At 44.2% G+C, this 27,500-nt stretch overlaps 1 protein-coding gene across 12 annotated transcripts in view; it reads left to right on the forward strand.

Annotated features, from left to right (window-relative positions):
* Window positions 1–27,500, forward strand: part of PTPRD (protein tyrosine phosphatase receptor type D) — a 1,064,164-nt gene that overhangs the window by 1,017,576 nt on the left and 19,088 nt on the right. For all 12 annotated transcript variants that reach the window (XM_030194293.1, XM_030194296.1, XM_030194294.1 and 9 more), the window contains 2 exons: window positions 9,752–9,878; window positions 10,953–11,078. In XM_030194293.1, the coding sequence (XP_030050153.1) occupies window positions 9,752–9,878; window positions 10,953–11,078 (253 nt within the window). The remainder of the gene's footprint in view (window positions 1–9,751; window positions 9,879–10,952; window positions 11,079–27,500) is intronic.

Genomic DNA, 27,500 nt, shown 5'->3' on the forward strand with positions numbered 1-27,500 from the left:
TTTCAGGTGTAAACAACAGCCTGGCCGACAGGGTGCGCAGGGTTATACAGCCTCACAAGTGGTCTCTGAACATGGGCATAGCCCATAAGATTTTCTGAGCATGGGACACCCCCTCGGTGGATGTTTTCACAACTCAACTCAATTACAAGCTCCCTCAATACTGTTCCAGGCTTCAGGCCCACGACAGACTAGCGTCAGACGCCTTCCTTCTTCATTGGGGGACAATCCTTCTGTATGCGTATCCTCCGATACCTCTAGTGGGAAAAACTTTGTTGAAACTCAAGCAAGACCGCAGAACCATGATCCTGATCGCACCTTACTGGCCGCGTCAGATTTGGTCCCCCCTTCTTCTGGAATTGTCTTCCGAAGAACCATGGAGATTGGACTGTTTTCTGACCCTCAACACGCAGAATGAGGGGTCGCTTCTACATCCCAACCTTCAGTCTCTGGCTCTCACAGCCTGGATGTTGAGAGCCTAGAATTTGCTTCCTTAGGTCTTTCGGAGGGTGTCTCCCAGATCTTGCTGACTTCCAGGAAGGATTCCACTAATAGGTGTTACTCTTTTAAATGGAGTAGGTTTGTCATCTGGTGTGACAGCAAGGCCATAGATCCCCTTTCTTGTCCAACACAGACCCTGCTTTACTACCTTCTACATGTATCAGAGTCTGGTCTCAAGACCAACTCCGTAAGGGTTCACCTTAGTGCAATTAGTGATTATCATCAGCGTGTAGAACGTAAGCCTATCTCTGGACAGCCTTTAGTTGTTCGTTTCATGAGAGTTTTACTTTTGACACCGTCAAACCTCAACCAGTGTCATGGGATCTCAACGTCGTTCTCAAAATGTTGATGAATCTTTTTTTGAGCCACTGAATTCCTGCCATCTGAAGTACTTGACCTGGAAGGTCGTTTCCTTGGTGGCTGTTTTTCAGCTCATAGGGTCAGTGAGCTTCAAGCTTTAGTAGTGGATGCACCTTATACTAAGTTTCATCACAACAAAGTAGTTTTCCACACGTACCCTAAGTTCCAGCCGAAGGTGGTGTTGGAGTTCCATCTGAACCAGTCAATTATCTTGCCAATATTTTTCCCCCTCCCCATGCCCACCCTGTCGAAAGAAACTTGCACACCTTGGACAGCAAGAGAGTGTTGGCCTTTTATATGAAGCGGATGAAGCCCAGTTGTTTGTCTCTTTTGATCCCAACAGGAGGGGAGTCATCGGTAAACACACCATTTCCAATTGGCTAACAGATTGCATTTCCTTCGCTTATGTCCAAGCTGACCTGACTCTAGAGGGCCATGTCACGGCTCATAATGTCAGAGCCATGACTGCGTCAGTGGCTCATTTAAAGTCTGCCTCCATTGAAAAGATTTGCAAAGCTGCAACGTGGTCTTCAGTCCACACATTCACATCTCACTACTTCCTTGAGCAGGATACCTGACGCGACAGTTGGTTAGGACAATCAGTGTTGCAGAATCTGTTTGAGGTTTAGAATCCAACTCCACCCTCTTAGGCCCATTTTGTTCTGTTCCAGGCTGTGCTCTCAGCTAGTTGATATATGTTATTTCCTCGCCGTTGCAAGGCCCAATTGATCAATGTTTGTTGTTTTCGGTGAACCTGGATGCTAGGGATTCCTCACTTGTGAGTATGATACAGCCTGCTTGTCCTCAGAGAAAGGGAATATACTTACCTATAGCAGGTATTCTCAGAGGCCAGCAGGCCAATCATTCTCACAATCCCGCCCACCTCCCCTTGGAGTTGTGAGTTTTTTTTTTTTCATTTATGCTTTTGGATTAAACTGAGGAGCTTGGTCGTGTGGCAGGTGGGAAGGCACTCTGCACATGAGCAGTGTGGCGCTGCACATGTTCCAGAAGGCTCTAGCAAACTTTTTTCATATTTGCTGTACATTATGCCGGTTCCTGGGCTGATGCAGATCGTCAACCCACTTGTGAGAATGATTAGCCTGCTGTCCTTGGAGAATACCTACTACAGGTAATTATCTTCGCTCTCCTGACACTACAGCAAGAAAAAATGTAGCAGTTCCTGAAATTGTCAGCATGGTTGCATTGTCATCTGGGTATGTGATTTGATAGTTGGTAAATCTTGCTTAACTTTTCCCCTACACTTGCACAATAAAGAAATAAGCACAGATGAAGGAAGCAGCAACACAGGAGATAGTCCAATCCTCAGTATGCTACGGTAGACATCTTGGGTCGAGTTCTCACCCTCCTACTTTAGCAGTGGCTTCTTTCTTGCCACCACTGTATACAGGCCTTGTCTTTGGAGTAATCTTGAAAATCTTGGACAGTCAACATTTTTCCCCAGTCTCAGCCTGAGAACTGTGTATTTCTTTAAACTAAATGTAGGTCTCACTGAGACCTTAACAGTTTCCTTAATCCACCACTACTGTCTTAGAAAGGATGAGTCAATTCTGCCAGTGTCTTGATGGTGCTAAACTGTTTTCAGTTTATGCTGATGAACCTGAAGGAGTATTTAAAACATGGAAATTTTCTTTTAGCCTCTTCCTCAATTCATATCATTGAATAACTTTATCTCCAAGTTCTTTTACCAGCTCTGTGTTAAGCATTTTAGATCTTTGCTTCAAATGAACGTCTCACAACAGAAACAGCTTGATTCTTCATGTAGAAGGACTCCCGCACAGCTTAGAGGGAACATTAGAGACTAGTGATATTAGTTGAATGAGAAATCATGCCTTTGATCTACTAATATAAAGCTAAATAGTCCTATGTACTGTGAAGGGCCAATCTTTGATCTAGTCACATAAGAGCCCTTTTACCAAGCCACGGCAAAAAGTGGCCTTCGGTAGTGTAGGCTAATGTATGTGGCGGTCACCAGGCCAGTTTTTACCTTGTCTGAGAAAAAGGGCTTTTTTTCATTGTTCTGGGAAAAAGGCCTGCAGTAAAATTAAAACCAGTGCACACCTATTTACAGCCTGAGCCCTTAATGCCACCCATTGATCTAGAATTAAGGACTCACATGCTATAAGCATGGTGACTGGTTGCCGTGCACCAACTGCTGATTAACGCCGGAAATGCCACACACGGTAGGAAATAAAAACTTTATTTGTCCCGGCAGTATTGGTGCGCTCCAAATCTGAAATTACCGCCAGGGGAGCGCGCTAGCCTGGCGGTAGTCTTGTTTTGGCTCGCACGTGCATAGAGCCTACCACGCCTTTTTATTAAAAGGGCCCCATAGATGGCAATTCTATAACCAATGTCTAATTTTAGGTGCAACAAAGTGGTGTGCTTAGCAGCAGTTCCATAACAGCTTAAGGGCATGTCTAAACCTTTATAGAATATTAGTGCAACATTGCACTGGTATTCCAACTAGTTAGGCACACCTATTACGACAGGTCAATGGCTGGCCTAAGTGGCATGCGTAACTGCATTATGCAGTGTGTGCAACTGATAGTATTCTGTAAGTTCTATGTGTCACTTGACAACACGCCCATGACACAGTGCCCATGTATATGCCCCCTGATAGTTGAATGCTAAGCGATTTAAGTGAATTGTTTATAGAATAGCGCCTACCACTTACACACGTAACCGCCAGTTATAGGCACCAATGAAATGCATAAGCACTACTGTTCTATAAACTAGGTGAGGTGCACTATTAACACCTACATTTAGGCACTAGTTTATAGAATTGCCTTTATAGAAAGCAAGTCTCTAAATGGGCATTTCTATTCAGGCACCCTGGTGCCATGCGGTGAAAGCCTATTCTATAAAGCCACCTGGGTGCCTAGATTCTGTAATAGGATACTAGCATAACCCAATATTAGTGTACCTATATGTAAATGCCTGTACCCACACCAGCCACAGACCTGGCATAACTGCAGTCATGGAAAATTGTCAGAGGCATGCATAATTGACAGTATTCTGTAAGTTACGTATGTAAGTAGCAACTCCATCCGTACCACTCTCATGCTCCACCCATGTGAATGACTCCCAATATATTTATGTGTTATGCCACTTTTGCATACTGTTCCAGAATAACATTTAATGGCTCTGCTGCCTCTTACGTGCATGAGTGTACACTTACCCACAAAAGTGCTAGTATTCTGTACATGTATGCACTAAAGTGATTGTATAAATGTGAGCACCCAGATATAGACTTGCCCTTGTAGATCTTATTAGCCATGCACATACTTCTCATTGAACTCCTTGTGATGTTGGGCAAGTCACTTAAACCTCCATCGCCTCGAGTATAAACTTATGGGGGGGGGGGGGAGGGAGCTGAAGCATTATCAAGGTGTGGTAAAAACAAAGCTTTTAATGTACCTTCATTTATCAAGAGAGTGAGCAACCTGCAGTATAACAGTTCCACAAGTTACTGACTACCATGGGGAATGAATAACGCTACTTGTGAGCCACCTTAGAAGCAGCATTATTCCAGTTGCCTGGGAGCATCAGGCCTCAGAGCTGCGGCCTGATGTTCCCAGGCTGAACCCTAAAAGGGCCAGTGCCATCTCCACCCCCACTCCATCCCATGCTCACGTCGTTAACCCCCATGTACTCTGTGGTCTTAAGGTAGGAGTGATCCCCAGTTGCTCCTGTCCTGCTAGCACTGTCTCCACAATTGTGCGCCTAGCAGTAGTTTCACACTACTAACTCTAAACCTCATGTTTCCTTATAGATATAAAATATATGTTCCATAGTGGCACTCCAGACTGGTTATGTTCACCTACCAGTAGTGCCTTGCTAGCTAGTATGTTCTCAGTCTCCAGCAGATGGTTGTCGTGCAGTCTATACTGATCTGGTAGGCCCAGGTAGGTTGACATTCTGTTTTCTACCTTTTGGGTCCTGATTGAAAAAATAAATTAAAATCGTATTTTCTTACCTTTGTGGCTCATTCTTTTGGCAGTGATTCTGCAGTTGGGATATTGGTCCGTAGCCAGGTCCCTCCCCCCGTGTTTCCCTTTCCTGTGCTGGGAAGACCACTGTGCCTCAACTCTGAAGGATTGAATCCTTAGAACCTTGAGTGCATTATTTTGAACAGCCGACAGCTGTCAAAAACAACAAAAAAAAGGCAATACTTTGTGGCTTTTGCGCTTGTGTTTTTCCAGGCTCTGCTGATGGTCCTTCCTTCTCTCTTAATTGTGGCAGGTGAGCAGGAGTCTTCTTTGCGGGTCCCACTTGTGTGTCAGCAGCCGCTCAATGAGCAGGGACCGTTCCCACTGAAGTCAAGCTTGTGGAAAAAAGGACATCGAGGCTCCAGGATCACAGAATTGACTCTGCAGGGAGCCCAGGCCAATGGATGCATTAGCGGCTGAGGAAACTTGGCATGAATCTGTAGATGGGACCAGTCTGGTTTTTCAGGGCAATGTTGTTGCTAATTCTGCAGTGGCTCTGGTTTTGGCAGGAACTGCCACCATGTTTGAATTGGTTCGTGCAGAGATCAACTGCCGTGGCTAGCATCAGAGACTCTTCTCCCAGGTTCTGTTTCAGCACCTGGTTACAGTTCCCCACTTAGGGGGTGGGTTTTTCCCCTGAGTTCATCTGGGCTATATATGTTCAAGGCCTGGAAATTAGGGAACCCTGATGAACTTGCTTTAGCCCTCTCTAACCCAGATCTACTGCTCCCCAAGCGGCCCAAAGTGGATTGGGCTGGAGATCTGGAAGAACTGGAGGCAGGACTGTCAGAGGGAGACTTCAGTGACCCTGAGGTAGAAGAAATCCCTTCCTAAAAGGATCAGCTGGATAAAGAGCTCCAGTCTTGGAAAGACCCTTCGGTTGTGTGTATTTTTCACCGGGAGGAGCTTTCAGAGTTGATTGCGCAAGTCTCCTCAGTGCTCCTTTATGAAGAGGATGCTCTGTTGGAGGGTCCAGCTAAACAAGTAGATCCTCTGGTGAAAGGTATTAAAAAGTCTTCCAAATCCTTTCCCATGAATCAGGACATCAGAGACGTTCTATGCTGAGTGGAATGTCCTGGATACTCCCTGTAAGGTGGTTTGCTTCATGGGCAGGTTATACACTATTTTGGCAGAGGACAGAGAGACCTTTAAGCCCCCTACCATGGATGCACTGGTCATTGCAGTGACAAAGATGATTGTGATCCCGGTGGACAGGGGTGCGGCCTTGAAGGAGCCTCAGGACCACAAAATGGAGGACCCTCCTGAAGTGTAGATTTGACCTCTCTGCCCTGGCCTTGCAAGCATCTGTTTGTGGCGGTTGGTAGATGGGCTTGCTTTCACTGGGCAGAAAAGGTCTTGGACAGTTCTGGCCGATGCTCTATATGATTTGTTGAGGGCCTTGGTGAAGAATATGGCCCTAGTGGTTGCTGTGTGCAGAGTGTTTTGCTTCAAGGTTGGTCAGCAGATGTTGCTGTGGCCGTGCTCCCCAGGTCCCAACTCACCTTTCCTTCTGGGGATCAGCCTTCATAACTTCTCCAGACCACCTTCCTGGCACTGCATCCCTCTTGCATTGATACCCTTGCTGCCTATTTCCCTGTTTTCCAAGCCTCATTCCAGATATTATCCAAGCCTTATTCTGATGCTCCATCATTCTAGCTTCCTTCCAGAGACTTTCCAAGCCTCAGTCTGATGTTCTAGTATTCTAGCCTCACCCTGGTGCCTCTGCTGTGTTCTGAAGTGCATTCCAAGCCTCCTTCCAGGGCCCAAAAGATGTGACATCATTTGTGAGGGCCTTTATAAAGAACCATTGGACTATAATACATTGCATTCGCAACGTTTTCTGCCTAGTTGTGCATGCCTGGTATTGTGTTTTCTTCTATTCGGATTTGTCCTGCTTTTTCTGACCTCAACTTCAGTTCCAGCCTTGCTTGTCTCCAGATCTGGTTCCTGCTCTGCTTGTCTTCAACTCGAGTTACAGTCCTGCTTGTCTCCAGCTTTGGTTCCAGCCCTGCTTGTCTTCAGCTCCAGTTTCAGTCCTCCTTGTCTCCAGTTCCAGTTCTAGCCCTGCTTGGCTCTGGCTCCAGTTCCAGCCCTGCTTGTCTCCAGCTCCAGCCCTGTCTGACACCAGCCTTGCTTTGGACCCGGCCAGCCTTGCCTAGATCCTTGCTTTGGTCCCTGTCTTCCTATCCTGCCTTGTCCTCAGCTGAACTGAGCCTGCCTTGCCTGGTTCTTACCTTAGTGCTGTGCCCTGCCTGGGTAGTTCACCTGCTGCTAGCTGGTATCTGGCGGCGGTGCAAGGGCTCACCTTCTCTAAAATTATAACAGTCTAAGCTTTGTTCCTTGCCCATTAAGGGCTCCATACCTTTTGGTGAAGAGTTGGACAAGTTGGTTAAGGGTCTCGAGAAAGCCAAGGTTCCCTATTTGCCAGAGGACAAGACCAAAGGTCTCAGTCAGAGGATTTTTCTAGTGGCTGTTTCAGAGAAGCATATCACTATTGTACAGGAAGGCCTGGTGAAGGATAACATGGGCAATTTTTTCAGAGGTCTCAGGCATTTTGTGGAAATTGGCATGGGACAAGAATCAGGTGCGTCTTCCTCAGGTCAGGCCTGGGGTGCACAATGATGGTGTAGGGGTCCAACCTCTGGTACCTATGGGAGCTTGGTTGAGGGAGGTTTACCAGAGGTGGACCCAGGTTACCACAGATCAGTGGGTTCTTGATGTAGTGTACAGCAGACTTCCCTAGACTTTCATTGGCCTCTGTTGGACCTGTTTCTGTAGTCGTCTTTCCTGCTGGAAAGTGGGAGCTGTGATTGATCCGGTTGTGGGCAGTGGTTCCTGTACCACCAGAAGAGAGAGATTCCAGAAGTTACTCCATTTATTTTGTCATTCCCAAGAAGGAGGGAACCTTCTTGACCATATTAGATCTCAAAAGACTGAAGAGGGTGCTGAAGGTTCCAAGTTTTCACATGGAGATGTTGCGGGCGATAGTCATGGCTGTTCAATGTGGAGCATTCCTCATGAGCAGATCACCAAAGGAAATCTGTGGTTGTTCAGGAAAAAAAAAACCCTGAATGTTTGGCAGTCATTTTGATGGTTGCATATGTACGCCTGATGAGTCAAGGAAACAGCCTTTTGGGGGACCCATGAGTTTATACTGGCTGGCAAGGGACTGCGTAGGATTATTATTCAGTTTAAAGTCAGGTGTTCTCAGTCTCCATCTGCTGGTATGTGAGCATAAGCCAACAGTCTGGACTGGTCTGGAGTGCCTAAAGGAAATAAAATTAGCGGTTAAGTCCTATTTTCTCCTTTCCTTATATGGGAATATAACCTGTAGTGGTAGTAGCTTGAGATTGTTACAGTGACGGTAGGACAAGAGCAACTGGAGATCGTTCCTGCCCTAAAACTACTGGACCACTAGTACAGGTAGACCCATAGTGATAGTGAGGGGTCCTTTGGAGGTAGTAGGGGAATGTGATCTGGGGGAGGGAGGAGTTTGGTTAGGGTGGTGGATTATGTGATGGGAAGTGGGAGCATTTGTGAAGGGGGGTGAGGGCAAATAACACCAGTCCTTTTATGCTCTGACCCGAGAGCATCGGGCCGCGGCTTTGATCTTCAGTGCTCCCAGAATGGTGAAATAACTCCAGATTTTGGCTGGAGTTACTTTACCATCATTTTATGGCCATAACACGACTTGTGGTGTGCACCTGTGGCACACCCCAAGTCGTTTTCTGGTTTTTACACAGTAGTTAGCTGCTTTACATACTTTAAATATCACCACAGTAGGGTAGGATGAGCTGAATTAGAGCCCGTAAAGCCACATTAAGGGGCAAATAGTACAACTTAAAGCCCTAACACAGCATGATAAATTCCCTCTCCTTAGATTGTAAACTAAAGCTACATGATTTTAATAATAGTAACAACCCTAATAAGGGCCATATTAATCATGTCAGTCAGTAATGATATATCCAAATATATGTAACTTGAAAGAAAGGAAGCCACTCCAAATGTAAACACCTGATTACAAGTTATTCAAGAAACCCACTGATAAGCGTATTCTATGTAAAGGTATCATTTGAATCTTATTACCCAACAGTGATTCCCTTGCCAACATCAGATTCAGCTCTGTGGTTGAACTGCTTGGAGGGTAAGATCCACCATTGTTCTCTGCAGGATAAATAAGAATCTAAACTGCCTTGTACCTGATTATTAATCCATTTTAATTCTTCAATACTGTGTGAAGACAACTTAAAATATGGTGGAGTTCCATCCAAACGTTTAGGCATCCCCACGCGAACAGGAGCCGGCACAACCTCTGCATAGTACAAAGTTAAAAATGACATCATTCTGCAAATGTTAATGCTCAGTGACTGTGGGCTTCTTCTACTAAACTGTGGGGAAAAGTGGCCTTAGCACACCCTTCCTCGGGTCTTTCCCATGCGTTAAGGCCAATTTTAGCACAGCTGGAAAATGGCCGATTTTTCCATTTTCTGAATTAGTAGTCATGCACCAGTGTTGCCATTAGTGCACGGCCATTAACAAAAATTAGTGTGTGAGCACTTACCAACACCTATTTTGTAGGCAATAAGAGCTTATGCGCAAATCCTGCACTAACCAATTAGCGTTTAGAAATATAGCTGTGCTAACTGATTAGCGCAGAAACGCCCACTCTCCGCCCTCAGACATAACACTTCTGCAAAAAAATAAAAATTATTTTGTTGTGCGTGGTTTTAGTGCAGGAGCCCTATGTATTTGAGATTTTTTACAGATTCAAAATAATTTAGCTAGAGTCCTAATTATAATACTGTTTCAGCATCAATATTTACATGTAAGCAAAGCCATATATGTGCATTGCTTGCTGAATGATTTCTTCCTTTCTCTTTTAGGCAACAAAAGGCCTACATAGCTACACAGGGACCTTTGGCTGAGACAACAGAAGATTTCTGGAGAATGCTCTGGGAACATAATTCCACAATTGTTGTCATGCTGACAAAGCTCAGAGAAATGGGCAGGGTAAGCACTTTCACAGTATTGGTCGGCATGCTCTCTGTAGGAGGAACATTGAAATAATAAGCCAGATTTTTGAAGATAACCGGTGGTGATTTTTGTAAAGTAAATAAGAAAAATTCATAGCTATTATCTGAGAGTTTAAAGTTTTGAACATAAAAAGAGTAAAAAGAAAAAAAAATACAGCCAAATTCAATACAAGTGAGGCTTTATTATGTTATTAAAACAGTTTTTCTCTCCTGAAACAATGTTTAACAAACATTGCAAATTCAGGGCCTCTTTTATCAAGCTACACTAGCGGTTCCCTTCTGTCAATGCCAATGGAGCCCATTCAAAGTGAATGGGCTTTGTCGGCATTACCGTACCAGCAGCCTCTAGTGTGGCTTGATAAAAGAGTCCTTCAGTTAGTGGGATGATACTCAGTTTGACTAATTGTGGAATTTTTGGCTTTGAAGCAAAATACAGTAGTATTTTTCTACCTTTTGCACAAGGGGTAAAAGATAAGTGTACACCGGCCTTTGCCCTTAGCATCGGCCCAAGGCCACTGCAGCAGTACCAAATTGTTTCCATCCATTGACAAACCCACCTCACAGGGACTTTAAACAACAGTCCATTGTTCTGCTGTGCCTAGCTCTATAGCTGGAATCTTAACTCTGTCCTACTGTTTTATACCTTTAACATCTTTACTAACTAAATTTAATATTACTGTTAATTAATATAAACAAGTGTCCTTTGGTATGCCCCATTGTGGCCTGTGCATGTAAAGATACAGAACCTCAATCACCATCTCTTTTCAATGTGCACTTTCCACACTGCTGCTGAACTGTTTGAGATTGTCTACCCTACCTTGGACTAGTGTCCAGTGTAGCAATCAACCAGAAAACCCAATGAACAGTTGGTGAATTATTTGAGTGGTTGGTTATAGTGAAATGAGCTGTTTACATGTCCTGCAAATACCCATTACCAGCTGCACTGCAGTTCTTCAAGGCTGACGTCAAACTAAGTTCATGTTACTGACTAGACAGAGTGAATGGGGCATGACATTATATTCCTCCCTTTTTGTGTTTTATTGTCCACTAGGAAAAATGTCACCAGTACTGGCCTGCAGAGCGTTCTGCCAGGTATCAGTACTTTGTGGTAGATCCCATGGCAGAGTACAACATGCCACAATATATCCTAAGGGAGTTCAAGGTGACAGACGCAAGGGTAAGTAATTGGTGGCTTCTCAGTGTACTTAAAAATATGAAAAGTTAATTTTCTTTCTTCTTTTTTTTTGTCATTACTAAAGTCCCCAGGGAAGTTTACATTTCCTAATCTTGTGATAATCTGTATGGTTAATATTACCCTTTGTGGCTATCTGTAACAGCTAGCAATTGTCTTGATTTCAGATTTTGCATCTGCACAACCTGGCTATTGGAAAGCTTAAACATTTGTGCTTGGAAACCATGAACCAGCTGAGGCCATTACCCATTCACCATTTCCCCTCTTTTTTTTATGGATTTCTCATGACTTCAGGCTCTAAATTTGCCTGTGCCTTGAATAACCTTTGAGATTATTTGAGCTTGAAGGTTAATATGGTGTGAGTTAAAAAGTACAGAACAGATAACATTCCAGGAAAAACTCTGCAAGGTTCATACTTTATAATCTGACTTTTGATGTAAATTGCCTCTCTGAACTCTGCAGGTTTTGCACTGAAAAGGCATATATATGTTTCTTGTAACATGTTGGCTAATTCTGTGCAAAGATTTTTTCTTGATTTCCAAACACAAGATTCCTTCAAGATTAGATATTTTTTCCATTTTACTATATATAGTATTAAACCTAATGCAGACACAGTCTTTTTTATACATATTTGAATTTCTTCTTTTTGCTAGTGGATTGTATCACATTTCCACTTCTATGTGTAACCAGTCACTGAAGGTGGGATGCAGGCCTATTCCTGGTTACTAGGTTCTTCAAAATCAAATGTGGACAAGCAGATGGAGTGGTGGGGCTGATTAGGGGTATTGCTAATGGAGTTTCTACTAAACAGAGAAAGTTTTCCCTTTCTGTGGCAGAACAGATGTCCCCATTAAGTGAATGGCTTCAGGAAAACAGCAGTCAGTTGGCTACTTCTGCCTTTATTGGGCCAAACCTCTGGAAAAAGAAAAAGTCCATGCCTCAGATTGGTGGTTCCAATATTGCCAATTTTATTCATCTCAAACTTAGGATGTCTCAAAACAATTCAAACTACACACACTTCCAAAAAAAAAAGGTAGACTGACAGTCCCATAAGATCATATGAACCTCATCATTACTTTGATATAATTTTGTGGTACACTAGTTCTCAAAGTTCCTTACTAAAAGAAAATAAAGCATTTTTCAAAATGACAGAGAAATGGATTAAACCTTTAGCAAGCAGGATTTCCATTTCTGATGTCCCTGTATTCCTTGTAGGAGTAAAGCACTGTCATCATACCCACCCTGTCTGGCCCCACCACAAGTGTAACAGGTAGGAGGGATGGGCCTGGGTCCGCCTGCTTGAAGTGCACTGCAGTACCCACTAAAACTGCTCCAGGGATCTGCATACTGCTGTCATGGAGCTGGATATGATATTTGAGGCTGGCATAGAGCCTGGGAAAAATATTTTAATTTTTTTTTAGGGTGGGAAGGGGTTAGTGACCACTGGGGGAGTAGGGGGAGGTCATCCCTGAAAGGAAAGAAGAGAGAGGTGCTGTTGCGGGGAGATTTCAATCTGCCGGATGTAGATTGGAAGGTTCCGTCTGCGGAATCGGAAAGAAGTAGAGAGATTGTGGATGCTTTCCAAAGTGCTCTGCTCAGACAAATGGTCATGGAACCCACAAGGGAAGGAGCGACGCTGGATCTGGTGCTCACAAATGCGGATAGCGTGTCAAATGTCCGAGTGGGTGCCCACCTGGGCGGCAGTGACCATCAAATGGTTTGGTTTGATATGACGGCTGAAGAGGAGGGTGGCCACTCAAAACTCAAAGTCCTGGATTTCAAGCATGCTGACTTTAGTAAAATGAGGGAATACCTAAGGAAGGAGCTGATGGGCTGGGAGGACGTACGAGAAGTGGAAGGACAGTGGTCCAGACTGAAAGAAGCTATAAATAGGGCCACAAACCTTTATGTAAGGAAAGTAAATAAAAGCAAGAGAAAAAGGAAACCGCTATGGTTCTCCAAGCAAGTGGCTGAGAAAATAAAGGCTAAAGAGTTGGCGTTCCAGAAATACAGAAAAATTCAAGACGAGGAACACGGGGAGGAATACCGGAGGAAACTGAAAGAAGCCAAGAGAGAGGTACGTCTGGCAAAGGCGCAAGCGGAAGAACAAATGGCTAGAAAGGTAAGGAGGGGTGACAAAAATTTCTTCAGGTATATTAGTGAAAGGAGAATGACTAAAAAGGGAATTGTGAGACTAAAAGATACTGCAAACCGCTATGTAGACAATGATGAAGAAAAGGCAAATTTGCTAAATAGATACTTTTGTTCTGTTTTTACTGAAGAAAATCCGGGAGAAGGACCACGATGGACTGGCAAAAGTTTATTTGAGAATGGCGTGGATATAGCACCGTTCACGGAAGAGAGTGTGTATCAACAACTAGAAAAACTAAAGGTGGACAAAGTCATGGGACCGGATGGTTTCCACCCCAGGATATTGAGGGAGCTCAGAGAGGTTCTGGCGGGTCCTCTTAAAGATTTGTTTAATAAATCCTTAGAAATGGGAGAGGTTCCAAGGGATTGGAGAACGGCGGAGGTGGTCCCTCTTCACAAAAGTGGTGATAGGGAAGAAGCTGGAAACTACAGGCCGGTAAGCCTCACTTCGATTATTGGAAAAGTAATGGAAGCGATGCTGAAGGAAAGGATAGTGAATTTCCTGGAAGAAAATGAGTTGCAAGATCCGAGACAACATGGTTTTACCAAAGGGAAATCGTGCCAAACGAATCTCATTGAATTCTTTGATTGGGTGACCGGAGAATTGAAACATGGACGTGCTATAGAAGTAATCTACTTAGATTTCAGCAAGGCTTTTGACACGGTTCCCCACAGGAGGCTCTTAAATAAACTGGATGGGCTGAAGATAGGACCCAAAGTGGTGAACTGGATTAGGAACTAGTTGACGGAGAGGCGCCAGAGGGTGGTGGTGAATGGAGTTCGCTCGGAGGAGGCAAAGGTGAGTAGTGGAGTGCCTCAGGGATCGGTGCTGGGACCAATTCTGTTCAATACATTTGTGAGTGACATTGCCGAAGGGTTAGAAGGTAAAGTTTGCCTATTTGCGGATGATACTAAGATTTGTAACACAGTGGACACCCCGGAGGGAGTGGAAAACATGAAAAAGGATCTGAAAAAGCTAGAAGAATGGTCTAAGGTTTGGCAATTAAAATTCAATGCGAAGAAATGCAAAGTGATGCACTTAGGGAGTAGAAATCCAAGAGAGGCATATGTGTTAGGCGGTGAGAGTCTGCTAGGTACGGATGGGGAGAGGGATCTTGGGGTGATAGTATCTGAGGATCTGAAGGCGATGAAACAGTGTGACAAGGCGGTGGCCGTAGCTAGAAGGTTACTAGGCTGTATAGAGAGAGGTGTGACCAGCAGAAGAAAAGAGGTGTTGATGCCCCTGTGCAAGTCGTTGGTGAGGCCCCACCTGGAGTATTGTGTTCAGTTTTGGAGGCCGTATCTTGCTAAGGATGTAAAAAGAATTGAAGCATTGCAAAGAAAAGCTACGAGGATGGTATGGGATTTGCTTTACAAGACGTATGAGGAGAGACTTGCGGACCTGAACATATATACCCTGGAGGAAAGGAGGAACAGGGGTGATATGATACAGACGTTCAAATATTTGAAAGGTATTAATCTGCAAACAAACCTTTTCCGGAGATGGGAAGGCGGTAGAACGAGAGGGCATAAAATGAGATTGAAGGGGGACAGACTCAAGAAGAATGTCAGGTAGTATTTTTTCACGGAGAGGGTGGTGGATGCTTGGAATGCCCTCCCGCGGGAGGTGGTGGAGATGAAAACGGTAATGGAATTCAAACATGCATGGGATAAACATAAAGGAATCCTGTGCAGAAGGAAGGGATCCTCAGGAGCTTAGCCTAGAATAGGTGGCAGAGCTAGTGGTTGGGAGGCGGGGCTAGTGCTGGGCAGACTTATACGGTCTGTGCCGGGGCTGGTGGTTGGGCGGCGGGGATCTTATACGGTCTGTGCCAGAGCCGGTGGTGGGAGGCGGAGATAGTGCTGGGCAGACTTATACAGTCTGTGCCAGAGCTGGTGGTGGGAGGCGGGGTTGGTGGTTGGGAGGCGGGGATAGGGCTGGCCAGACTTATACGGTCTGTGCCATGAAGAGGACAGTACAAATAAAAAAAGTAGCACATATGAATTTATCTTCTTGGGCAGACTGGATGGACCGTGCAGGTCTTTTTCTGCCGTCATCTACTATGTTACTATCCAGCTTATAATCGAAAGTGATCGCCGGCCATCTTCCGACATAAATCGGAAGATGGCCGGCGATTTCTTAAAAGCGGCGAAATCGGTATAATCGAAAGCGGCATTTTTGACAGCATCGCCGCTTTCCCGTCACTTCGCCGGAGAAAGTTCAAGGGGGCGTGTTGGTAGATTAGCAAAGGCAGGACATGGGCGGGCATGGGCGTGGCTACCAGATGGCCGGCTTTCGCCGATAATGGAAAAAAAAAAAGCGTCATTAAGCAGTATTTCGCCGGCTTTACTTGGTCCTTTTATTTTCATGACCAAGCCTCAAAAAGGTGCCCCAACTGACCAGATGACCACTGGAGGGAATGGGGGATGACCTCCCCATACTCCCCCAGTGGTCACCAATCCCCTTCCAAACTAAAAACCATTTTTCCAGCCTGTATGCCAGCCTCAAATGCCGTACCCACCTCCATGACAGCAGAATGTGTTGTATCCTCCGACAGCCTTTCCCTGGTTGCAATGTGGCTCTCGGGTGAGTGTGACACCTTTTCTGTTAGGTGCCCTACAGAGAGTCACATTAGCAATGCATTGTGGTGGGTGTAGGGTACTGGGTTCTACTCCCATGGTGCTTTTCCCCCCTGCTAACTGGGTCAGAGTGTGCCCTGTTTTGTTTCCTGTTGTAGTCCATGCGGTAGTGGCCATTTTTGTAAGCCAGTTTTAGTTCCCTTTCCTGTGTTACCCACGTTAGAGAAGGTAGTTCTTACCTTCAATGGTGCTGAAAGAGGGCACTGTACACCATTGTGCCAGCTCTGACCTACTGCTAATCTTAGTACCAGGGGACACTTTGCCAGTGGGGCACAACCTCTGATCTGCAGTTAACTGTGAGTAAACGTGCTTATTTCAAGAAAGGACTTTTTCAGAGAGATTAGTCTTCAGGTGTGAACTGGTGTGCCAAAGTTATACAGCAGCAATAAGTCCTAGAGGCTGTATGCAGGTCCCTGGAGCAATTTTAGTGGGTGCAGTACATTTGTGGGTAGTGGGTTTGGGGGGCTCAGCTCCCAAAGTAAGGGAGCTATGCACGTGGTGGGAGCTTTTCTGAAGTCCACCGCAGTGACCCCTAGGGTGGCTGGTTGGTGTCCTGGCATGTCAGGGGGGCCAGTGCACTAAAAATGCTGGCTCCTCCCACGGCCAAATGCCTTGAATTTGGCCGGGGTTTGAGATGGCCGACATAACTTTCTATTATCGCTGAAAAACAAACCCGGCCATCTCAAACCCGGCGAACTCCACGGCATTTGGCTGGGCTAAACCGTATTATCGAAAAAAAGATGGCCGGCCATCTTTTTCGATAATACGGTTCCGGCCAGCTTTAGCGCTGCTGCCAACATAGATTGCCGGTGATCTATTTGGCCGGCGACGTTTGATTATGCCCCTCCATGTTACTATCAGGGGCGTATCTGCGTGGGGCCTCAGGGGCCTGGGCCCCCGCAGATTTCGCCCTGGACCCCCCTACCGCTGCCAACCCTCCCCCTCCGTTGCTGTCGCCTACCTTCGCTGGCGGGGGACCCCAACCCCCGCCAGCCGAGGTCCGCGTCCTCCTGCCGCTGCCGGCTGCCTTTAAAAGAATTCCGTCAGCTGGCGGGGGACCCCCAACCCCCGCCAGCCAAGCCGAGGTCCTTTCATTTCTAAAGCTGGTGCCGAAAGTTTCTTCTGAGTCTGACGTCGCTGCACGTTGTACGTGCAGGACGTCAGACTCAGAAACAGAATGAGCTTCATTCTGTTTCTGAGTCTGACATCCTGCACGTACAACGTGCAGCGACGTCAGACTCAGAAGAAACTTTCGGCGCCAGGTTTAGAAATGAAAGGACCTCGGCTTGGCTGGCGGGGGTTGGGGGTCCCCCGCCAGCTGACGGAATTCTTTTACAGGCAGCGGCAGGAGGACGCGGACCTCGGCTGGCGGGGGTTGGGGTCCCCCTCCAGCGAAGGTAGGCGACAGCAACGGCGGGGGGGGGGATCGGCAATGGCAGCGGCTGGGGGGAGGGGGATCGGCAATGGCGGCGGCGGCGGGGGGGGGGGCTATAATGTGCCCCCTCACTCTGGCCCTGGCCCCCCCCTACCGCCGCAGTTCAGATACGCCCCTGGTTACTATGTAAGTCATATTCTAGTAAAAGGAAACACTGTAGCTGAAGTTAATATTATTTTATCCAGAGACGAATTGAGTATTGGTGAGGTGGGATGCGAAGGCTCTTATAGTATCTTAACAGCACGTTATTTAGCTAGGGATAATGGAAAGCGTTCCGACTTATTGACAGAACTGACAAGTGAACCACTGTAACATGTTTGTCATTTGCTGATTCTGCAAGTAGCTGAATTAAGGTAATCCATCACCTTGCTGACTTCTTTTGTATGAACAGGTGTAAGATCTCCTCCCACTCCACTGAGGTGATTAAAAAATGCCTGTAATGGCAACGCAATTAGAAAGTTTTGATCTAAAAGGTCTTACTGTTGTGCACAAAATTTCCAGCAGGTTATTCCCTATTTTGCAGCAGCATTGCCACCTTCTTATTTATTAACTTCCTGTAAGCTCTGGATAGAATAGCATCACCAAAAGAACATATAGGCTAGGTGTTTCCTTACAAACTGATATTTAAAACAGAGCTGCCCCGTTTCCTAATGAACTATAAGACATGGAGGGGCATAATCGAACGCGAACGCCCATCTCCATGGGCGTCTATGTCCGAATCGGGTACGTGAAGAAGTGGGACAGACTGTATTTTCGAAAAAAATGGGCATCCATCTTTTGTTTCGAAAATACGGTTTGGACGGACCAAATGCCATGGATTTGGTCCTTTCTGAGCTGGACGTTTTTTTTTTTTTTTGGTTTTTTTTTTTTGCGATAATGGAAAATAAAAACGTCCAGCTCAGAAACGTCCTAATCCAAGCCATTTGGTCATGGGAGGGACAAATGTACAACACTGCCATAGCTCTTAGAGGTGAAGGGGGCAACTACATGTGGGTACAGTGGGTTTCAGAGGCCTCCCATTTACCACCATGAGTGTTACAGGTGGGGGGGGGGATGGGCCTGGGTCTGCCTGCCTCAAGTGCACTGCAGTACCCACTAAAAGTGCTCCAGGGACAGGACTTGTTGCTGCTGTATAACCTTGGCACAGCAGTTCACACCTGAAGACTAATCTCCCTGAAAACGTCCTTTATTTGAATAAGCACGTTTACTCACAGTTAACTGCAGATCAGAGGTTGTGCCCCACTGGCAACAAGTCTCGCTGGTACTGAGATTAGCAGTAGGTCCGAGCTGGCAGAATGGTGTACAATGCCCTCTTTCAGCAACATTCAAGGTAAGAACTAAGTGCTGTAACGTGGCTAACACATGAAAGGGATCTAAAAGTGTCTTACACAAATGGCCACTACCTCAAGGACTACTGGAAACAAAACCGGGCACACTCTGAACCAGTAAGCAGAGGGAAAAGCACCATGGGAGTAGAGCCTACCAACTACCAACATCGTGAGCATTTAACACAAGTTAGTGGAATCACAGAGCCCAATACCCTACACCCACCACAATGCATTGCTGATGTGACTCTGCAGTGCCCTTAACAGAAAAGATGTCACACTCACCCAAGACTCACATCAGAACTAGGGAAAGGCTGTCAGAGGATAGAACACATTCTGCTGTCATGGAGATGGGTACAGAATTTGAGGCTGGCATACAGGCTGGGAAAAAAAGTTTGTAAAGTGGGAGGGGGGGGGGTTGGTGGGAGGGGGTTAGTGACCACTGGGGGAGTCAGGGGAGGTGATCCCCGATTCCCTCCAGTGGTCATCTGGTCAGTTGGGGCACTTTTTTGGGACTTGTTCGTGAAAAAAAAGGGTCCAAAAAAGTGACCCAAAATCGCGGTAAAAACTCCTTTTTTTTAATTGATTATCAGCTAAAGATGCCCATCTCTCCTCGGCCGATAGCAACACCCCAGTCCCGCCTCCGACATGCCCCCGTCAACTTTATTCATTCCTGCGATGGAGTGCAGTTGAAGATGCCCAAAATCGGCTTTCGATTATACCGATTAGGGCGCCCGCGAAAGAAAGACGTCCATCTCCCAATTTAGGTCGGAATATGGGCGTTTTTCTCTTTCGATTATAAGGTGGATGATGTCCTCCGGAAATGCTTCTGTTTCTAACCCCACTCTGATTTAATGACTTTATTTCCTTTACAAAAAGTATCATAAATGTCCATGAGCTGGAGAAAAAGCCTGCATGCATTAGTTTCAGCCTTTCAGAGAGATGCATGGGAGTAGTTGTAATCTCAAAAGAAAAGTGTCAAAATCATTTACATAGGCTAAAAGCATTTTAAGCCATGCAAATAGGCTTTCTGAAAATCGCACCCCCTCCCTTTTATGCATTGTGGAACAGATGATATGTAAGAGGAGGTGTTCTTTGGGGACATGTTTTGGTAGGAGGAGGGTGGAGAAAAGAAAAAATAATACACACAGATTGCCTTTTCTGATCCACGTATGTCTTTTTCTATTCCAAATGTACCTGCAGTAAAATGCAGGTGCAAATATCTATAGTATTACCTTGAAACTTGGAGTAGAGCCCTGGAGTGGAAAATAGCATTGAACCCTAAGCTCAAAAACTTTGGAAGAGTTCAAATCCATCTGCAATAGAAACATAAGAACATAAGAGTAGCCATACTGGGTTAGACCAATGGTCTGTCTAGCCCAATATCCTGTTTCCAAAAGTGGCCAAGCCAGGTCACAAGTACCTGGCACAAACCCAAATCATGACAATATTCCATGCTACAAATCCAAGGGCAAACAGTTGCTTCCCTATGTCTTTCTCAGTAGCAGACTATGGACTTTTCCTCCAGGAATTTGTCCAAACCTTGTTTTAAACCCAGATACGCTAACCGCTGTTACCACATCCTCTGGCAAAGAGTTCCCGACCTTAACTATTCGTATAGTGAAAAAATATTCCCTCCTATTTGTTTTAAAAGTATTTCCATGTAACTTCCTTAAGTGTCCCCTAGTCTTTGTACTTTTGGAACGAGTAAAAAATCGATTTACTTCTCTCATTCTACTCCACTCAGGATTTTGTAGACCTCAATCATATCTCCCCTCATCCATCTCTTTTCCAAGCTGAAGAGTCCTAACCTCTTTAGCCTTCCCTCAAATGAGAGGAGTTCCATCCTCTTTATCATTTTAGTCACTCTTCTTTGAACCTTTTCTAAATCTGATATATATTTTTTGAGATACAGCGACCAGAACTGAATGCAGTACTAAAGGTGCGGTTGCACTTTAGTTGCAGAGAGAGGAGGGGTTGACAACAAAACTAGTAAGACTTGTAGCAAAAGAGCAAACATGTATAGATGGGCACCCTGTGTGGGTCAAAATAGTCCTTTTCTACTGATATTTTCTGTGTTTCTGACTTTGTCCCCGTAAGGATATTGTGATAATTGCTTCCTCAGGAACTAGAGAGAAGATTATATATTTCGGTGTAAAATATTCTTTTATGAATAGCATAGTGCGCTGTTAGTGACTGACTTCCTATGTTTTCAATAGGTGTTTCCTTACAAATGGTCATTCTTAGCTCTGTGTGTTTTGACAATACTTGCACAAAAACCCTGAATCAAGTCAAGTCTGATTTTGTGCGCATGGCAAAGATTATAGGTAATTCTACATGGTTGTTAGGGTAATGATTTGGAGTAATAAAGTTATTCATGGATTAGAGAGAATGAAAAGATGGCTTGCTGCTATACAAGGACATAGCGGTGTTTCAAACAGAACTATACAGTACTTTATATCCTTTAAGCTCAGAATAGGGGTTAAAAATTCTTGTCGAAGAGAATGTACGTGAGGTGCAGCTAATCTTGTAGCAGAACAACTAGGTTTTGCATGGTAAGGAGGTAAGGAGGAATCATGATGCTTGACTAGTTCAACAAGAAAAAAAACAACAACAAAGAAAACAAGTTGAATAGTGCACACTTTCATAATGACGTGTTTCTCCTTCTTGCATTTGCAGACTCTGGCATGTCTGCATGAAGGACTTGCAGGTATGAGATGTGCTGTAATATGTCTGAATACCAGGAACTGGATAGGTCAGTTGCAGGAGTGGGGCGGGTGTGTTTTATGATTGGCAGTATATATGAATTGTACATGCCTTTGAGTGATGTATCTAGTGAGAGTGTATGCATGCATTTGTAGGGATGTCTGACAGTTGATGTGGGGTCTGCTTAAGATATTGGGAAGAGTTCTAGAGCTGTGCGGAGTAGAATGATGTGGGATGTTGGCTAAAGAAGAACGTGGTGGGAGACGTCACTATGGGAATAATTTTATAAAGGATTTTTCATGCGCAAAAGCATTTTATAAAATTATCCTAGGGGCTGCGTACATATTCTTTTGCAGTTGTCATGTAGGTTTGTTTAGGGGTAGAGCTTAAGTGGTGCATAGGCAGAGTCTTGCTTTATGCATATAATTTAAAAAAATATGTATGAACGTTTATAAATGTTCAGTTTAGTCACAATTTATTCTGCTTTCCCCCTGGTGTTTTCCAAAGACACCTAAATGCTTAGGTATCTTTATAAAACAGAGTAGAAATAGCTGTGTGACCTGTCAGAGAGATGCATGCAAATAGTTGTAATCTCAAAGGAACAAGTTTCAATGCCTTTTACAGAGGCAAAAAGCATTTTAGCTGTACAAATAAGTTATCTGAAAATTGATCCTCCCCCCAGCCCCACCCCTTATCCATTGTGGAATGAATTCTGAGGACATGTATTGGTAGGGTGGCCGGAGGAAAGAAAAATGAATTGTGTTTTTCAATCCACCTTTGTCCTTGTAGTTTATAGTGTATTTAAACTTGCTATACCACCCAACTGACTGGGCAGTTTACAATCTAAAATAAGAACAGTTTAAAAATGAAAGGAACTACATATGTTGATAGGAGGACAGGTTTTATAGATTTGACAAGAAATGCACACCCAGTTTATAGCAGAGAAAGAGTAAAAGAAATTGAAAGAAGTTGTGGAGCAGATGGTCAGATTCCCACAGCAAGGCCACACCCCATGACCTGGGGCTAAGTTTGCTTAAATGCTTGTCCGAATAACAAGTTTTTTAATGCCTTTTTGAATTTTTTGAAGGATGATTCTGCTCAGATACTGAGCAGGAGAAAGTTCCATTGAAAGGGGGCCTGAAAATAAAATGCTCAGTGACAGGTAAATTCTAATTGGGCTTATTTCGGGATAGGGAATGCTAACCGATGGTCATTTAATGAACGTAACAAACGTACTTGAGAATATGGGATAGTGAAGACAGACAGGTAGTCAGGTGTACCAATTCTGTGTGCTTTAAATGTAAGAGTCAATAGTTTCCATTCAAAATGTACCTGCACTAAAAGCAGATGCAGGGTGTGTGTATGAAGATGTTGTGCGAGATCTAATGGAGGAGTAGAATGTGGTGGAGGTCTTGAAATGTTGAGTTTGGGTGATTGTGTGGTATAGAGAGGCCAAGATAATGTCACTCTTCTACCGCTCTCACATTTCCCTTCCCCTCTTGCAATCTTCCCTTTCATTTCCCTTCCCCTTCATTCTTCCCCCTCTTCTCCCCCTCATACTCACCTCCCCCCTTTTACAGTTACTCCCTCTCCTTTCCCTCTCTCTCTCCCAAACTTCTTTTGACTTTTATTCCTGATCCAGTTTTGGTCTGCCGCTGCAGCAGTGACCTACTACTACTACTTATCATTTCTATAGCGCTACCGGACGTACGCAGCGCTTCACATTTGAACATGGAGAGACAGTCCCTGCTCGATAGAGCTTACAGTCTAATTATGACAGACAGACAGGACAAGTAAGGGATAAGGTTTAGGACAGACAGGACATATCAGGGATAGGGGACAGTTGAAGGGTTAGGTTTAGGAGTTAAAAGCAGCATCAAAGAGGTGGGTTTTTAGCTTAGATTTGAAGATGGCCAGAGATGAGGCTTGGCGTACCGGCTCAGGGAGTTTATTCCAGGCATACGGTGCAGCAAGGTTGGGCTTCTCACAGCATACTTCTGCAATTTTAACTTGGGCGGGCCCCTTCTTTTCACAATGGATTTGATTTCCATGGCAGAGCCAGACCTCCTTCCATCACACCGATTTCTAACCAGCTACTACACTCTACAGTTAGGTTTGTTTGTGTGTGCCCAGACAAACCAATGCATGCAGACGGACCGACCGACCGACCATCCCTACTATCACGACTGTTCCTTCTAAGCTGAGCGGGAGTCCTCCAACTACATTGCTGCCAGTGGGGGGGTGGTGCTTTAATATTGTGTTCTCATTCGCTAGGGACAGGCAGGATCCCTGGAGTCTTGCAGAGTTTGCCTGCCCTCACTGTTGAAAATGTAATAATAAAACAGCACCCCCCACTGGTAGGACTGTAGGTGCAGGTCTCCCGCTCAGCTTAGAGGGAACAGTGACTATTGCTACAGCAAAACATATGTAGAAACACAAGATCGTAAGTGCCTGAACATTTGAAGTGAAATTCTGTAGCAAGGCAAGTGGAATTATATGCATGTTTTGCAAGTAAGTGCACAGAATTGTGGCCCTTATGCACGTAAGTGCATTATGTGCTGCTCTATAAGGTAGCTTGTAAGGGCTTTAGTGTGTGGCTGCAAAGGGGAATACATATGGGCAGGGCATGGGTGCGCCTCCTATTTATGCATGTAACATATAGAAGGCTATCAGTTGTGCGCATAGTATGGAACATTTAATTGCGTCAATTTATGCCAGCCATTGACCTGGCATAAATGATCATCCCTAACTTTAGGTGCACCAGTGCCGATTTACACAAATGTTCTCTAACAGCATCTTGTGTGCGCCATTATAGAATTCAAACCCGACGCACATCATCACCATGCCTAACTGGAGGCGCCCAGTTATAGAATTGCCCCCTTAGCTTTTTCCGTATCATGCTTTTCTCTGCTTATATTGCTTTTCAAAGGTAGCATTTTTTAATCACTGACATATAGTTCACAAGCACTTTTTAGCAGTGCTTTATTGAATGTGTTTGTACAGTAGATGTAACAGAAAAGAGAATATATCATCTGAAATTTTAACAAATGGCTTCACAAAAAGCTGAGATTTCTCATGCTTCCAACATCATAGTAGACTAGGAAATAGTTCAGTAAAGAAAAGAAAAATAAGTATGGAAATTAATACGCTTTGTTACTTTGAAAGAGCCTGTATGACAACGTTCAAGAGGAAAAGACAGTTGTTTTACTGGAGAATAAATGGCTGTCTTAAAATTTTCTGGTTTTTTTTTTTTTTTAATAGGGCTGGTGTTTTCTACATTACTGACCCTGGTCCCAGCATAGAGATAATAGGGGAATTTAGCATGACAGGAGCCAGATCAGAATGATGAATTTTGGATGTTATTCACTGCATTTCCCTTAATTTCCCTTATTCAAGGATGCTTCTGCTAATGCTTAGAAATATGTTGACATGGCATGTGCTGTTTCACCCCACCGTATCAGGAAAATGGATACTGTCAGCATGTGTGAGGAATCCAGAAGGCATGAAGGTTAACAGCAAAAGCACAATTTGTGTCACTTCTCTTAAATGTCATAGTTTGACAATGTTCAGCTGCTGCATATAGAGTTTTTGCGATTGCACAAGGGAAACAGAAAATCCTTGTACATTCTGCAAACGGTACTGTAAAATCATTGAATTATCATGACACTGGGAAAGCAGCACAAGGCTTCATCCAGCCATATCTAATATCTTTATGTGGAATGGAATGCCACCGAGTGACATTGCAAGTTATGTAGAGTAACTTTTAAAAGAATATATGTGATAAAGATGCAATTTGCATGAGCAAATTGAATATGCCATAGTGCAACTACATTAACCAAATTACTGAGAAAAGACTAAGCTCATTTAAATACATGCCCAGTGCACCAGAAGATAAAAGACAGTAGAAGAAATTGCTTCTGACTGAAAGCCCACTACAGTTCATTGGACTGTAGCACACCACGGGTTTGCAAACTGCTTGCCGTTCAACACTATACTGTCATTTACTTTCTGATCATACATATTAATTTATTTATTGTATACCACAGATCTCAATATTTTCCTCGGTTTACGTTAAAACCTAGACATCTTAGAACACCAAGGACATACAAACTGCAGTCCTGAAAAGTTAAGTAGGATTCAGTATCTTCATCCCAAATCCAGACAATATTCTCCACTGATTCAGTTGTAGAATCTTGCTTTGTAAATAGCCAAGCTCTTCACGGCTTTCAACATCAGGCATCAACCTTAGTTTGATAGGTATTACAAAGATGGGGGCCCGTAACTGAACATAAGAGATCCTGTGTCAGTAACTTCTCTGTCATCTGCAAGGAAGGAACAGGCAACAGCCCTTGACTTGTGACGATAGTGTTCTCACTGAATCTAATATCAGTAAGGGATTTGTCAGCTGCAATGGGCTTTCGTATTTCAGGATTGTAAATAAAAGAAAAAAATGCTTAAATTTGTCCTTAGCCATCACAGGTAGCCAGTGCAAATTATACAAGGTAGGTATATTGGGCCAGATTCACTAAATCGCGCCCCAAATTAGACGCTGTTAAGATCTATGCTTATCTAGTATTCTGCAAAGGGCACTCTGTGCAGAGTGCCCATTGCAGAATGCTGACTTAGCGTGTTTCTCACGCCTAACTTTGGGCTTCAGCACTTATGCCCACCAAAATGTTAGTTTAAATGCTCATGCCCAACTGATAGCAGTTAGGCCTGCAAATACAGGTATTCTATAACACTGTGTCTAATTTCTGGGAATGCCCCCGTCCCCCCATGGCCACACCTCCTTTTCAGTTGCACGCTTTGAAATTTAGGCACTAATGTTATAGAATAGGGCATAGGGAGATCTGTGCGTAAATCCTAATTATTGCCAATTAAGTGCTTGTTAATTCAATAATTGATTGTTAGCACCTAATTGTCTAATTAGTTTACACACAGATCTGGGATCCATTCCAAAATTTTGTTGACCTATGCAGAACGCGGGGGATTGAGGGTAATTTTGTTCTTTGAAAATGAGCCTCTAGGGCCCGATATTCAGCGTTTTGCTGACCGCCACTGGCATTAAATCCAGAAATTCAGTACCGGGAACATGTTCAGGCTCCAGCATTGAATTTCTGGGTATAAGTAGCTGGTTAAAACACACTCAGTTAAGTGCAATATTCAGCTATGAAGAACCACACAATGATAGTACTGTTTTATGCAGTTTTAGTTATATGGTTATCTTAACCAGTTAAGTGATGACTCAGGCCCTAAGAAGATTTACAAAAACTAAGGAAAAGCACAGAGGTCCCATGGTTGCAGAGGAATGAAAGGGAAAGCCATAGAAACAAGATGACCAAACTGATTAAGGAAATGGAAGGACTCTCCTATGAAGGAAGGCTATGGAAGTTGGGGCTCTTCAGCTTGGAGGTGGCTGAGGGCGAGATATGATAGAGGTCTATAAAATGATCAGTGGACTGGAATGAGTAAAAGTGAATCAATTGTTTACTTAGACTAGGGGACATGCCATAAAATTGCAAAATGGTACATTTATAACAAACCAGAGAAAATATTTTTTCACTCAGTGTATAGTTAAGCCTAGAACTCATTGCCAGAGGATGTGGTAAAAGCAATTAGCTAACTGGGTTTACAAATGTTTAGTCAAATTCCCAGAAGAAAAGTTCATAAAGCATTATGGGGGGAAGCTACTGCTTATCCCTGAAGATAAGTACTGTGGTAGATTCTTTTTGGGATCCTGCCAGGTGCTTTTCACCTGGATTGACCATTCTTGGAAGCAAGATGCTGGGCTAGATGGACCTTTGGTCTGACCCAGTATGGTGGCAGTTCTTATATTTTAAGAATTTCTGGTGTTCCAAGGAGAAGATGAGCTTTGTGGTTCCTTTCTGCAGTCCTGTTCTCAGTTTCTTGCTGTCTTCCTGTACCAGGAAGGAACCTGACAAATAGGAGCATTTCAGCAGAAGTAACAGCAGCAATGGGAAGGCAGTTCTGAACTGGGAGGAGGGGATTCTAATGCCTTTCGTTCAAGAAACCTCATTTGCAACAACTGTTAATTTGAGTTCTGGTATCATTACTGTGTATCATGTTGGTGTACTGACTCTTACATAACCATGTAATATTTATTTCTTTTGTCTCTGCTTTTCTCCTTAA

This window comes from Microcaecilia unicolor, chromosome 2, assembly GCF_901765095.1.
Source record: "Microcaecilia unicolor chromosome 2, aMicUni1.1, whole genome shotgun sequence".
In the NCBI taxonomy this organism is placed as follows: Eukaryota; Metazoa; Chordata; class Amphibia; order Gymnophiona; family Siphonopidae; genus Microcaecilia; species Microcaecilia unicolor.